Source organism: Pagrus major, chromosome 7 (assembly GCF_040436345.1).
Source record: "Pagrus major chromosome 7, Pma_NU_1.0".
In the NCBI taxonomy this organism is placed as follows: Eukaryota; Metazoa; Chordata; class Actinopteri; order Spariformes; family Sparidae; genus Pagrus; species Pagrus major.
In genome coordinates, this window is record NC_133221.1 from 17,951,526 (window position 1) to 17,964,361 (window position 12,836).

The 12,836-nt window shown below is 40.5% G+C and overlaps 2 protein-coding genes across 2 annotated transcripts; both read left to right on the forward strand.

Moving 5' to 3' along the window:
• The first annotated feature begins 1,310 nt into the window (after positions 1–1,310).
• On the forward strand, positions 1,311–5,136 carry ptges3a (prostaglandin E synthase 3a (cytosolic)). The gene is made up of 8 exons (XM_073471079.1): positions 1,311–1,435; positions 2,324–2,437; positions 2,692–2,761; positions 2,848–2,946; positions 3,261–3,350; positions 3,443–3,499; positions 3,625–3,652; positions 4,507–5,136. Coding segments are annotated over exons 1-8 (480 nt in total). The 5' UTR covers positions 1,311–1,433; the 3' UTR covers positions 4,527–5,136.
• Positions 5,137–9,237: 4,101 nt separating this feature from the next.
• mipa (major intrinsic protein of lens fiber a) lies at positions 9,238–10,530 on the forward strand. The gene is made up of 4 exons (XM_073470374.1): positions 9,238–9,597; positions 9,890–10,054; positions 10,160–10,240; positions 10,345–10,530. The coding sequence occupies exons 1-4, from the start codon at positions 9,238–9,240 to the stop codon at positions 10,528–10,530; spliced, it is 792 nt and encodes a 263-aa protein (XP_073326475.1).
• The last annotated feature ends 2,306 nt before the right edge of the window (positions 10,531–12,836 follow it).

Consider the following 12,836-nt stretch of genomic DNA (forward strand, 5'->3'; position numbering starts at 1 on the left):
GTTATCTCGAGATCTCGAGAAAATTATCTCGTTATCTCGGGAAAACGGCAGTTGTTATTTCGAGATAATAACTCAAGATCTCGAGAAAACAAATGAAATGAACTCGTTATCACGGGAAAACGGAGGAAATAAAATGTATGAATGCATGGCCCTTTAGGGCTTCTGTAGATTTTGAGTAAAGCCTATTAATGTAAACTAAATATGTCTACTACATTTAATTATGTGTCTAAGTTTGTACAACTAGACCTGTTTACTTTCACCTTGTGTAAAAACTTAAGTGGTTTAAGGCAACAGGTTTCCACACTGTCTAGTAAAGTCAACTAATCCGGGATAAGAGTGTTCTAAAACATACAGTGAGATGTGGACACAAGGATAGATGAGTATAAAAAGAAGAATAAAATAAGATATGCCAAATAGTTCAGTGGAGTAAAGAAATCTATAGTAAATAGAAGATGTTAGTAAACAGTTTGATCATCAATTAATAGAATAAAAAACAAAAAGCAGTAAAATAAAATAAAAAACATCTACAGAGAATTTAAAAGACCGATCGCAGAGGGCATAAAAGTGTCGTTATTAGTGAGATATGAAAGCATCAAACAGGCATCTTAGATGAATTCGATGTATACATCATAATCACATCATCAACATCATGAATAAAGACAGCCACATTGTATGTAAGCTAATATTAGCTTAGGGGTTCTCTACCCGGAAGTTATTGTTTACAAACATTGTAATTTGGTAAGTACTTACTTTAAGTGCATTGTTTCAATTCAAGACCGTAGTGTATTTTGCAGTGTGGTATTGATATTGAAGCACATACTTATTTATTATTTACTATTATTTTTTATGTTTAAGTACGTAGCCTACTTTATATGTATCAATGCCATTATCTATTGTATTCTATTAATTATTAATAGAACAACATAAGCTAATATTGTAATTCGCATGACTTCTTTGTAAATGTTCTTCCTTGTCTTTATTGAAATGGTGCTTTGGCAACACGTGTCAAATGTCATGCCACGAACGCCTATTAAATTCACGACTGAAGGAGCTCGTGAATCTGAATATTCCCCCCACACTTGTGTCATTACTAAAACAGTCAGTGCAGTTTTCATGGCTGTGTCTCGTCCTCGCCGTCGTCATCACCAGGTAGTGTGTCTGACAGGTCTGCTGGTGGAGCCCTCGTGCTGCTCACTGAGCGCGCTCGTTCTAGAACTCTCCGACGGCTTCACTCTGCTGAGATCCCGTGCCCACGCTCCCGACGTCACGAGAGAACTGGCAAAAACACGCGATGTTTGGAGAGACACACCAGTGCATCTGTTGCAAACGCTTGAGTTAACTGTTTAGGTTTCAGTTCGTTTTTGCCGGGTACTGCAGCTAGGTAGCACTATTACCTATATCGTGGTCCGACGAGGGAGTTTAATTGCTAAAAGATGTAAGTCCTGGGTTACTATGTAGTCGTTAACGGCCGTGGCGAACAAGCTAAAAGTCGTGGCAATGTAGTATTCTGCGGATCAACCAGCTAAGATTAGCTTACTGAGCTAAGCACACGAGTTAGCTTCAGTGTTGCACTCATACTTGCACGACAGTCAAGACTAAAAGGCACAGCACATCGTGAAATCCACCGACAGCTTTCCTTAAGTGTAATTTAATTTGGCACCACTGTGTCACATAAGCTGATAAACACCTTGCTAGTCTTGTCAACGCGCCTTGCATGAGCTCAGTTATCGCTAGCTAGCAGGCTAATGTCAACCAACACGGCAAGGGTAACGTTTATGGTTAGCACTGGAAAAAGCATGGTGTCATGATTAGCTTGGAAGAGTTCACTTAAGCTAGCGTTAGCTGATGATGATTTATACAAGATGCCCTAATCCACTCAAAAAAATGTTCACCTTTCTGTGTTTGACAACCAAGTAATCATTCAATTTACTAAGAATGGTGCATTAGCGTTATCTCTTAAGTATGACAATCAAATTAATGTTCAGATATGTGTATTTTCTATAGTAAAATGTTAGCAGGTGCACCATTGTGATGAAAGCTTTTCTGAGGGGACAGTTATTGGTTTTAATTGGGTATATAGGTGAAGGATATTTTAGAGTGTCTGTGAATGAATGAAGCTGCCGTCAACATGAGTTAAACGTGACCTCAAATTTACTGCACCACATACACGTGGGCCACCAGAGCAGAGCAACCACCCCTGGCTGTGAACATAATGTACCCCACTCATATTATCAAGCCTGAATAATTACCATGTCAGATTAAAACGAAGCATGGGTGTTGTTGGATTGTCATTTATTCCTTCTTTCTATTCTTTTGTCATTAGGCATCCTGCAACAGCTAAGTGGTATGACAGACGAGACACTGTTTTTGTAGATTTCTGCGTGGAGGACAGTAAAGATGTGCAAGTTCGTTTTGACACCGCCAAAGTTATTTTCAGGTGAGTTGCATTTATAACAGGTTAAATAGTTATACAATTAGAATTTTCTTATACTCAAGGCAAACCATGACCATGGCCCCATTTCCCAGACTCATCTTAAAGAAAGGATGATCCTTAAGATGCTTTTGGGCAAAATGGGATCTGCGTTATAGTATATTAAAAGAATTATAAAAACACAAATAAGCTCTTTGTTTTCACTCACTGTTGGTATTTGTAAAGGAAATATCATGGCTTCTTTTCTTTCCATCTTATAGCTGTGTCAGTGGAGCAGATAAAATCAAACACCAGAATACAGTGGAGCTGTTTGGGGAGATTGACCCCAAAGTATGTGTCACCTGTAGACATAGTTGCAGTTTTACTATGTGCTAAAATTCCTTCAAAGGCTTCATCAAACCCTCTGTTCCATGCAGGAATCCAAACACAAACGCACTGATAGGTCTGTGTTGTGTTGTTTACGAAAAGCAGAGGCTGGAAAAGCATGGCCACGACTTACCAAAGACAAGACAAAGGTAACTTTCATTCTCTAAAGAAAAGGGGGGGGAAAACCTTTTCAGTCCACAGATGTTATTCACTTGGCAGCTCGAGTACAAACTTGCAAACCAGATATTGCCATTTTAATTGCCTTTAATGTGAAAATAAATCTTGCAAAGCTGGTGGCTCATTTTTTAAACTAGATATAAAAAAAACAACTTCTGACTGTTCCATCCTAAATACCACATATCAAAAATGGTAAACCAAATATCATTATTGATAAACGGCTGAAGGAAGCCGATGACGTGTTGAATATTGCCTCATTTATATGCTTGAATCTATCTTCTCTTAGAACAACTGGCTGAGTGTGGATTTCATTAATTGGAAAGACTGGGAAGATGACTCAGATGAGGACTTGTCAAGTTTTGACAAATTCTCAGAGGTAAGCAGCATGCTGAACGCAGTGCCTAACATGCGAGTGTATATATCCAGATATGCTGTAGTGTTGATTGTTGCCTCCTGTGATTTGTACAGATGATGAACAGCATGGGAGGAGATGATCTACCTGATTTAGATGCTCCAGAAGAAGAGGTAAGTTTTTAATACATGTAGTACTTAAAGGATGTGACTCTTTATCACGGAGACAGGGTTTTCAATCAAGTGAAGTTTACTTGATGATAGTGTTGTGTTAATGAAGTGTTTGTCGTGTTTTGCAGCGTGATTCTGCAGACAGTGACGATGAAAGTAAGTACTATTGATTTAAATGGATAGTCATTAGATCATATGGAGTTGGAGACAGTGCTGTACAATCATATTGCTTTGTAGGATCTGTTAAATAGCATCACATGACATATGAGAGTATGGTGATTACAATTTAAGGAAAGGCAAAATTTTGTATTTCTGTCCTTAAATTAAATTCAGTGTTATTCTTCAAATCTGGCTATAATTAAGAGTTAGAGTTAAATTATAACAAATTTATGTAGACATACATAAGAGCTTAGGGAAAGGCACAGAATATAAAAAACATTTTGTTGTGAATCGATAATTTAAAAAAGATTGTTTTGTTTATCTCTATGTAAGAACTCTGAGAGTCGTTTCCAGCTTCAAGCAATGTTTGTCAGACAATATTATAGCACCGTTGGGATCAGATGGTATCTTTGTTTCGTGAAGGAAAGAGAAAAAAAAAAAGTAAAACGACTGAGCCGTTCACTAGCGTTAGCATCGTCTTCTGGTGCAACAAACTGGCAAGTTGAGGGGGCAGGTGATTCTAACAGCGGTTTTGTAACGTCATTGCAATGGTGCGGGAAAGTGGAAACATTTAGTGGCTGAATGTTATCACTAACACCTTTTAAATAAGACATAGTTAACATTTTTCATAAAATCACAAATGAGTATGTTTAGTTTGGATGTGGTTGCACTCTATCCGAAAGCCTGTGGGACCTTATTTTGTAGTAGTCTAATCACTTTCATTTAATTTCTTATGAACTACCTTTAATTGCCTTATTTTGTCTTTGCATTTCTTTTTATATCAGTACTAATAGGTGAATGATTAGATTCAAATCTAACCACATGCTCACACTTATTCTTTTCTCTTCCAGAAATGCCCGACCTTGAGTAGATGAATATGGATGCCACCTCAGTAGTAAACAAAGCAAGTTATGAGTCAGTTGAAGAGAGACTAGACATGAGTTGGCAGCCATGCTGGAGAAGAAACCTCATCTCTCTACGCAGTTTCCAAAGCGGGAACCCCTCAAGGGGGTGACAGGGAGTGACTGTTGGTTACAGACATGCACAGAGATCCATTGCGACATACAGTGCTGTGCTTTGCTGTTCTGTTCTGCATGGACAATTCTGTTCAAATGAAAATGTTATTGTTCATTGACTCAAATGACTGTAATGGGATGTGCTGATGTCTTACACCCTCTCTCTGTTTTTTTTCTTTGCGATGTCAGGTTATGTATTGAACATTGTGATTTCTAATGAAGTGAAAAAATAACTCAAATTGCCTATTTTCCAAAAAAGTAGATTTTTTTAATGACAGATTTTTCCCCTTTAATGTTTGTATTGTAAATTGCACTTATTTTGTTTGTTAATTTAAAAAGCAGGAGTCCTGCTTTAAAATGGGTTTTCCAATGTATGCCAACATCTGCAACTATTTAACACAAATTTCCTTTTTTTAAAAAACATTTCAGCATTTAAAAATAAACAGATGATGCTTGTGCAACTTACAGCTTGTGTTGAGATTATGGTATTGAAGCAGTGAGAACTCTTCATGAAGTCATTGTGTCTTTATGAAGAGTTTGTTTCTCTATGCCAGTGTACAAAATATTGCACATTGTAGCCAGTACATATATTAATTTTCTTCCAGAGGCAAATGCAGAGATCCTATGTAGTGTACCAAGAGTTCCCCAGATAGTTTAAACAATACAGGTTATAAATGTTTGTCAATCAGATAGAATATGTTTTGGAAGCTTGTGTGTTTGATTCAACATATGTTGAACACCTTTGCGTTTGTCTTATGCTGTGGGAGTTTGGGTATACGTTTCTAATAAACTCTTTCACACCACTGAATATAAGGCCTAGTATTGAAGCGTCACTTTTTCAAAAACAAAGTTGAACTCATCATTGCAGTGTAGAGATACAACACACTTAGGAAGGGATTATTGAGTATTGTAGTGGGAATGTGGTCTCCGCAGTAGTGGACAAAGTACTCAGTACAGTAAGGTAAAAGTACAAATACTTCTTGTATCACAAAACTACTAACTAAAATATAAAACTGCCAGAAGTAGAAGTGTTTGTGCAGAATGTCCCATTTCCAAATAATGTTTTTTTATTGGATTATAATTAAAGATACATTAATGTTCACATCACTTTAATGTTCATCTGGTAAAGATATGACCAACTTTTTTATTACTTAACCTCAATCCATCATAATTTGTGTTGATTATATTTTGTATTTGAATCTGCAAAGTAACAAACCGAATTTATCAAATAAATGTGGAGTAAAAAGTCTAATTTTTCTCTCTGACATGTAGTGCAGTTGAAGTATGGAGTGGCAGAAAATAGAAATACTCAAGTAGCTTAAAAATGTACACTGAGTGCAGTACTTCAGTAAATGTATATACTACTCGTGTCTCCCTATCAAACAAGGTTCAGAAAATAGGTTCACATTTTTCCAAGTCTGACTTCAGAAGTACTGACATGCCAATACGTACAGTATATTGAAATATTTGTTGAGACCCCATCCCAACACAATTCATGTCAGTGAATGAGTCAGTTGTTTATGCAAAAGTGTAATCTGAGGACCAGGCTGGGAGAGTAACAGAATACATGCAACTAGGATAAAATAAAAATAAACGTAACTGTATTTCATTAAAGTTACAGAAAAAAGATGTAATTAGATTACAGATACAGTCTGGGAAAAAGGGGGATTGCCGTAAGATTATATTTAATCTCACACAACATCACTATGGTCTTGAGTGAAACTGAATACACAAGAGTGTATGTTTGGCATAGAGGTAATCCAAAAGTAACAAAGTAATCAAGATACATTACTTTAATATTTTTATACTTGGATTATGTTACTGACTACATGTTATGACAGGTAATGAGTAACTGTCTCAGAATACACTCCCAACTCTGCTGAAGACATGAGGCTTCAACAGACCACATTATTCAAATCAAGCGGTTATCTTCCAAAGTAAAAATCATTTTAGAACCATTTCCTTGTTCCACACATACTGACTTAAAACATACCAACTTGATTTGTTTAACTCGGTCTGCTAAGCCCTCATATTATCATTGGGAAAATTTAAGATGGTAAAGTATCTTTTCACAGAACGAAGACTGAATTTTGTTTCTCAACTCTCACCTCCGGGAAGGAGAAACAGTTACAGAAACTAATCGCCCTTTCAGTTTCACATATGTGCATGTGATAATTGAAAAACCTGTGAACCTATCCTTTAATTACCAACTCCTATGAAAATGTGAGATGTCTCATGTAACCACTGTGTAGTGCTAATGTGTCTCTCACTTCTCTCTAGCATCACAGGGCAGTTCGGGGGCTTCCCATCACCTCTGTACTTTCATACTGAGTGCATAAAGGGAACTGGAAGCCTGAAATTCCTTCATGCTGTTTCCAGTGTAAATGATTTGACAGTTCTCAAAACAGCACACGCTTCCCTCACAATCACAGAAGTGGTTGGCAAAGATCTCATCTCAGACGTAAAGTGCACAGATGATTCACAGGCACAGGAAGCATGCAGGTAAATGACAAAGATGGATCATTTGTGGGGATATCCTTAAATGTGTCATGTGTCCTGCCATACCTGTGTTCACCACTGTGTGGCGAGTGCAGGCCCGAGCTTCCACTCCAGTGTGAGATGTTTAGGGGCTGCATGTGATTATGTATGTGTCAGCAGTCTGGACCCAGGGAACAGGAAAATACAATGCAAGCACCTTTTCAACCCCCCCTCCCCTGTAAAACTAAACTGTGGGCTTAAACCCACAAAAGGTGGCTTACCACTGATGGAGGGAGTCATGAGAAGGACATAATACTCATCACAATAGAGGTGCGCCAACCGGCAAACTAATAAACTGTCAGAATCAACAGGATCAACACTATTTTTAGCAAAAAAGTTTTTTTTTACCTAGCAACAAGTTGTTCATCAAGTTTTTGTTCCTCATGTTTTTTTAAGGCACTCTAACTGCAGCCTGCTGTGAGACTGATATGAGAAATCACTGAATATTCATAAAACACAGACAACTTCCAAAGTGACGCACATCATTTGAGACATAAAAATGTCTGCTGATGACTGGTATACACTTCTGATGTTATTCCAGCATCTCTGGAGTATGAGCGCAGAAGCCAAAAATATATACATTTTTATATGTTGCTACTCTGGCCCATGGAAAAGGGAACTCACAGATTCATCAGTGACGGCAAGACAAACACATCATAGAAACCAGCAGAAACTGTTACTGCCAGCGTTTTGTTTCCATGCATGAAAAGGAGAAAAGCATCAAGCTCAGCATAATCCTTTCAGAGGGCTGCGGCCGTCCCTCTGGCTGCCCTGGTCAGCATGATGCTCCAGTGCAGAAGCTCAATGCCAGGCCTGCTCTCCCCTCTTCCTCTCCAACCGTGGATTTTCCACCGCTTTATCCGACCTGAGCCTGCAAACCCGCCCAGCAACACACACACAATGTAACACTGTGCCTAATCAGTTCTGCTGCCACAAACCTAATTTGTACCAGAAATTGAGAAATTGCTCGTGCTTTGGTGATCACAGGCCTTGATTGGAGTGAATGTGAACTGTTGATTGTACATAACAGAGGAGACAATGAAAGCAAAATCATGGGGAAAGAGTGAAAGATGGACTTTGCAATGACATTAATTCTATGCTTGTAAAAATATCCAAAGTGATGGAAACTGAGCAAAACTCCCACTGCAGTCCACTTGTAGCAGCTCACAGGTTCTTCCCACCACATGCCCACTGCTTTTCTATTTTCAGGCTTGAGGTCAGTGCAGTTTCTCATAGGGGCTTTTCAGTCACTGGTGCTTTGATGGGAATTTCTTTGAATTAATGCATAGTGCTTCACCCTGGCTCTTGGTGGTACCCAGGTGGGAAAATATATGATGCCCAAAAGCATTTTATGTTTTGTTTACTTCTGAGCTGCAAGAAACAAAAACACAAAAACTAAACTTAAAATTTAAACTGCAGTGTTTTGAGATTATTAATTGTCAAGGTCTGTGCCAATTCATCTTGCAACCTATTAGTCCAGATTGAGAGTAATCTCTACAATGAGCAGACAGAGGGCGGTCCAGGCAGGAGAAGGGTTAAATGGTTTTGTTTTGATTTGTGTCATTGTGCGCTGGCCCCTCCCATGGGCTCCGGGGGGATGCTGTGGCCCTGGGGTGTTATAAAAAGGCCTCCGAGCTCCCCCTGCTCTGGTAAAGAGGCTGAATGTCTGCAGGACATGCTTAACGTTTGTCTATCCATGTTCTTCTACTAACAACCAGCGGGGTTGGCACATAGATGCACAGAGACTGGCGTATTGCTCCACTCAGGAGCTCTCTATGACAGAAACCAGAGTCCAGACAGCAGAGCAGCAGATTGTTCACAGTTGCATGAGAGTTACATGTTGAGCAGTTTACGTTTTGTTGCATTTAGCTTTAGAGAGGCAGTTTCTGTTTGAGGGCAAACTTTTTGTTATTTGCTCTTTGTTTATTGTGGAGAGACAGCCTCTCCCTTTAGTGAATTAGTTAGTTTTTCTGTTGACTTTTCATCCCTCCATTGCTTAAAGGTTGCTTTTTGACCTTTTTTGCCACCATGTGGGAGTTCAGGTCCATGTCCTTCTGGCGGGCGGTGTTCGCCGAGTTCTACGGCACCATGTTCTTTGTATTCTTTGGGCTGGGGGCAGCCCTCCGCTGGACCACTGGGCCCCATAATGTCCTCCATGTTGCCTTTTGCTTTGGGCTGGCGGCTGCCACCCTCATCCAGTCCATCGGCCACATCAGCGGAGGACACATCAACCCAGCTGTTACCTTTGCTTACCTGATTGGCTCCCAGATGTCCCTGTTCCGCGCTTTCTTCTACATCATGGCCCAGTGTCTCGGAGCCATGGCTGGTGCCGCCGTGCTCTACGGAGTCACACCCAGCAACATGAGGGGAAACCTTGCACTCAACACGGTAAGACATTGGAGCACTACATCCATTACTGCAAGTACAAGCAGACTGGCTCTGAATACTGTATTACAAATGTTACGTTGCATTTTTCTCGTACACTGACTGTTAAATATTGAGATACTTAAACATTACATGTAGAAGTATTGCATGTACATAATACAGAATTGCCAAGCCTGTCTTGAAAAGCAATATAGATCTGTCAATTAAAGGAAAAATAAAACATAAGGTGTATGGATGTATGATGTAAAAACAACATTAATTTCATTACTCTTTCTACGCTCCTTCCGTCTTTCAGCTGCAGCCGGGCATCAGCCTGGGCATGGCCACGACCATGGAGGTCTTCCTCACCCTGCAGCTCGTCGTCTGCATCTTCGCTGTGACTGATGAGAGGCGCAACGGACGCCTGGGCTCTGCTGCCCTGGCCATTGGCTTCTCTGTGCTCATGGGGCATCTTCTTGGGGTAAGAACCAACGAGGGGAATCTAGACATTTGAAACGGCTCAATGGGCTCACGTATTCACTTTAACAGTCCTAACCCTGATCTACCCTCTCTGTCTTTGACTTAGATGTACTACACTGGAGCAGGAATGAACCCAGCTAGGTCCTTCGCCCCTGCTGTCCTGGTCAGGAATTTTGTGAACCACTGGGTAAGATGATCTGTAAATTGTTTTACACTACTACAACTCTTGCAAGCCATAATAATGAGACATCTTTCGAGCTCACTAACACATTCGGCTCTCTGCCTTCTCAGGTGTACTGGGTGGGACCCATGATCGGTGGTGCCATGGGTGCTCTCCTGTACGACTTCATGCTGTTCCCCCGTATGCGCGGCCTCTCCGAGAGGCTCGCCACACTGAAGGGCACCAGGCCCCCAGAGGCCGAGGGCCAGCAGGAGACCAGGGGAGAGCCCATCGAGCTCAAGACACAGGCCCTATAAGCCTGGCGAAGAAGATTGGCTTTCTGACCCCCATCCCTCACCCCCCTCAACCCCCTTCAATCTGCACCCTCAGTTCCATCCTCAGCCCACTCAGCATCTCTGCACACATACCTCCTCCCTCCCCCCGCCTCCACACACGCTAACACAGATCCCCCCAAAACACCTTTGTTATCCCAGAACTGGACCTACTGAATCACAGCGAAGGGGCAGCCACAGCCCTAATTTCACCTCTACCCATCCTTCCTCCTCGCCCTCCTCCTCCTCCTCCCCCTTGGACTGCAGGACAAAGATGGAGGGTTAGAAGAAGACTTGCCACTGAAGGAAGCACCCTGTGCCCTGTGGTGTGGGGAGTCAGTCACTCCTGGCTGACCAGGTGGCTATAACTGCTCAGGACAGGGGCCTCTCTCTCTCTTTCTATCCCTTTTCTCTCTCTTTCTGTTTTTCTCCCTATTTTGTAGTCTGCTAGGAGTGAAGCTACAGTAGAGCAGTGGACTTCTGCATGCTTTTCCATTTTGATCCAGTGTGATCTCGCCCTTCGTTTTGTTCCGTTTTCATGAACTTTGGGTAAATTACATGTACGTATTGTACTTTACCAGTATTTATTTGGCTCACATTCTTTTTTCCCCCCCAGTTGTACGTGTGAGTGTGTGTGTGAGACAGAGAGTGAGTGTGCATGCATGTCTCTGTGCATGTGTATGCGTGTGTGCTTGTTTTAACTGATCATTTTTATTTTTCACTTTTCATTGCCACAATCCTTTTGTCTGTATTATGATTATTTTCATACAATCATATTTTAGGGAAAGATGTGGCCTTTTCCACGCCCTCACTGATACTGCAAAAGTTCAACAGGTTCCATGTTTAGAGCAATCCCCTATTTATATCCAACAACTTAACCTTGAGTCAAAGCCAAATTCAGTCAGTTGAGAGTTTGTGTCTCATCTAGTGAAGCACACACACACACATTCATATTTATATCAAAATAAACACAAAACACAAAACCATCTGGTCTTTTCTGAGCTCAGTCTTCAACAAAGTTACACTTGAACATGGTTTAATTGCCACGAAATCTGTTGGGAGAATCAACACATTTAGATAACTTACAAACAGTATTTGTGTTGGGTTACATTTTAAATGACTTTCTGACATGAGCTTTGCTTTTAGAGCAGCGCTTATCACAGATTCATGTACAGGTGTGTGATAGTTGGTTTGCTTTTTACCTTTGCGTGTCTGCCATGGAAAAACAAAGAAAGCAAACCCGACGAACTGTCATGAGGAACAAGCGTTTTTTTTTCTAGTTGAATTGTGTTGTTTGACAGACACGACTGAAGGGTCTTTGTTACATCAACTCGAGGTTAGAAATGAAAGAGTGCATGAGGTGTGGTGGCTTGTTGCTGGTGTTGGCAAACACCTGGTGCCTTCTCTTTTCTACGCTGAGCTGGGTGGCTCTTTAGGAGTGAGATAGTTTTTATTGGACAAGCCCCTCTCTGATAATTTGGGAGAAGAGAGAAGGTCACCGCGAGGCGACTGAAATCTTTAGTGTGTTTGTACAGGGTGATAAATGTAAACCTTTATTTTCATACAATCTACACAAGAGAGAATGAACTTTGAAGTTGAAGCTCTGCATCAGCCCGGTGTCCCCTCTCTCTTCCATCCCTCCTTCATTCACCCTACCTCCTCCCTTTGTTTATGAGGCAGCCATCTTGTTCTGCTCTAATGAGGGGACATCCAAAGCTGCTGGGATGGAGGGAAGGGGACGGGGCACTGAGATAAGTTAGCATTTTTGACAAATTTCACCAGAGCAGTTATTGAACCAGGCATGTAAGCTGATTCTCTTTCTGCTTCCTCTACATAATCTTTTTTTTTTTTCAGTGTGATTTCCCTGGCAGTGGTTGAGTAGATTTTACATTTTAGTGACATGTTGAAATTAGAATTTGTGTTCTAATGGAAAAGCTTTGTGATGTACAGTGTAAAGTTTTCTTTTTTAAAAAAACATTTCATGATTGTTGAAACTGGATGAATAGGAAATATAATATGCTAGTTATGCAATGTCTCCTCTTTTGGCTGATGGATTATGGAAGTGATGCCAATTATGTTACACACCAATATGCTCTCATTCAATGGACAGCCTTTTTGGTACCAGGCATACCTTCCCAATCACAATGCCACTGATTTATTATTTTTATATGTCAAAAAAATCAGAAAATTCTTATGTTTCCAATCCCTTTTTTGTGTGTTTTCTTTTAGATTGACTTTAGAAAAACATGAGATTTAAATAGATGGTTCCAGATCTGCGCACAGAGCAACAA

Excerpts from the sequence above, each read along its gene's own strand:
- ptges3a (XM_073471079.1), top strand. Across the intron at positions 2,438-2,691 it reads ACCGCCAAAGTTATTTTCAG|CTGTGTCAGTGGAGCAGATA; the intron begins GTGAGTTGCATT and ends TCCATCTTATAG. Across the intron at positions 2,947-3,260 it reads TTACCAAAGACAAGACAAAG|AACAACTGGCTGAGTGTGGA; the intron begins GTAACTTTCATT and ends ATCTTCTCTTAG.
- mipa (XM_073470374.1), top strand. The coding sequence starts at position 9,238 with ATGTGGGAGTTCAGGTCCATGTCCTTCTGGCGGGCGGTGTTCGCCGAG. Across the intron at positions 9,598-9,889 it reads GAAACCTTGCACTCAACACG|CTGCAGCCGGGCATCAGCCT; the intron begins GTAAGACATTGG and ends TCCGTCTTTCAG. Across the intron at positions 10,055-10,159 it reads TCATGGGGCATCTTCTTGGG|ATGTACTACACTGGAGCAGG; the intron begins GTAAGAACCAAC and ends TCTTTGACTTAG.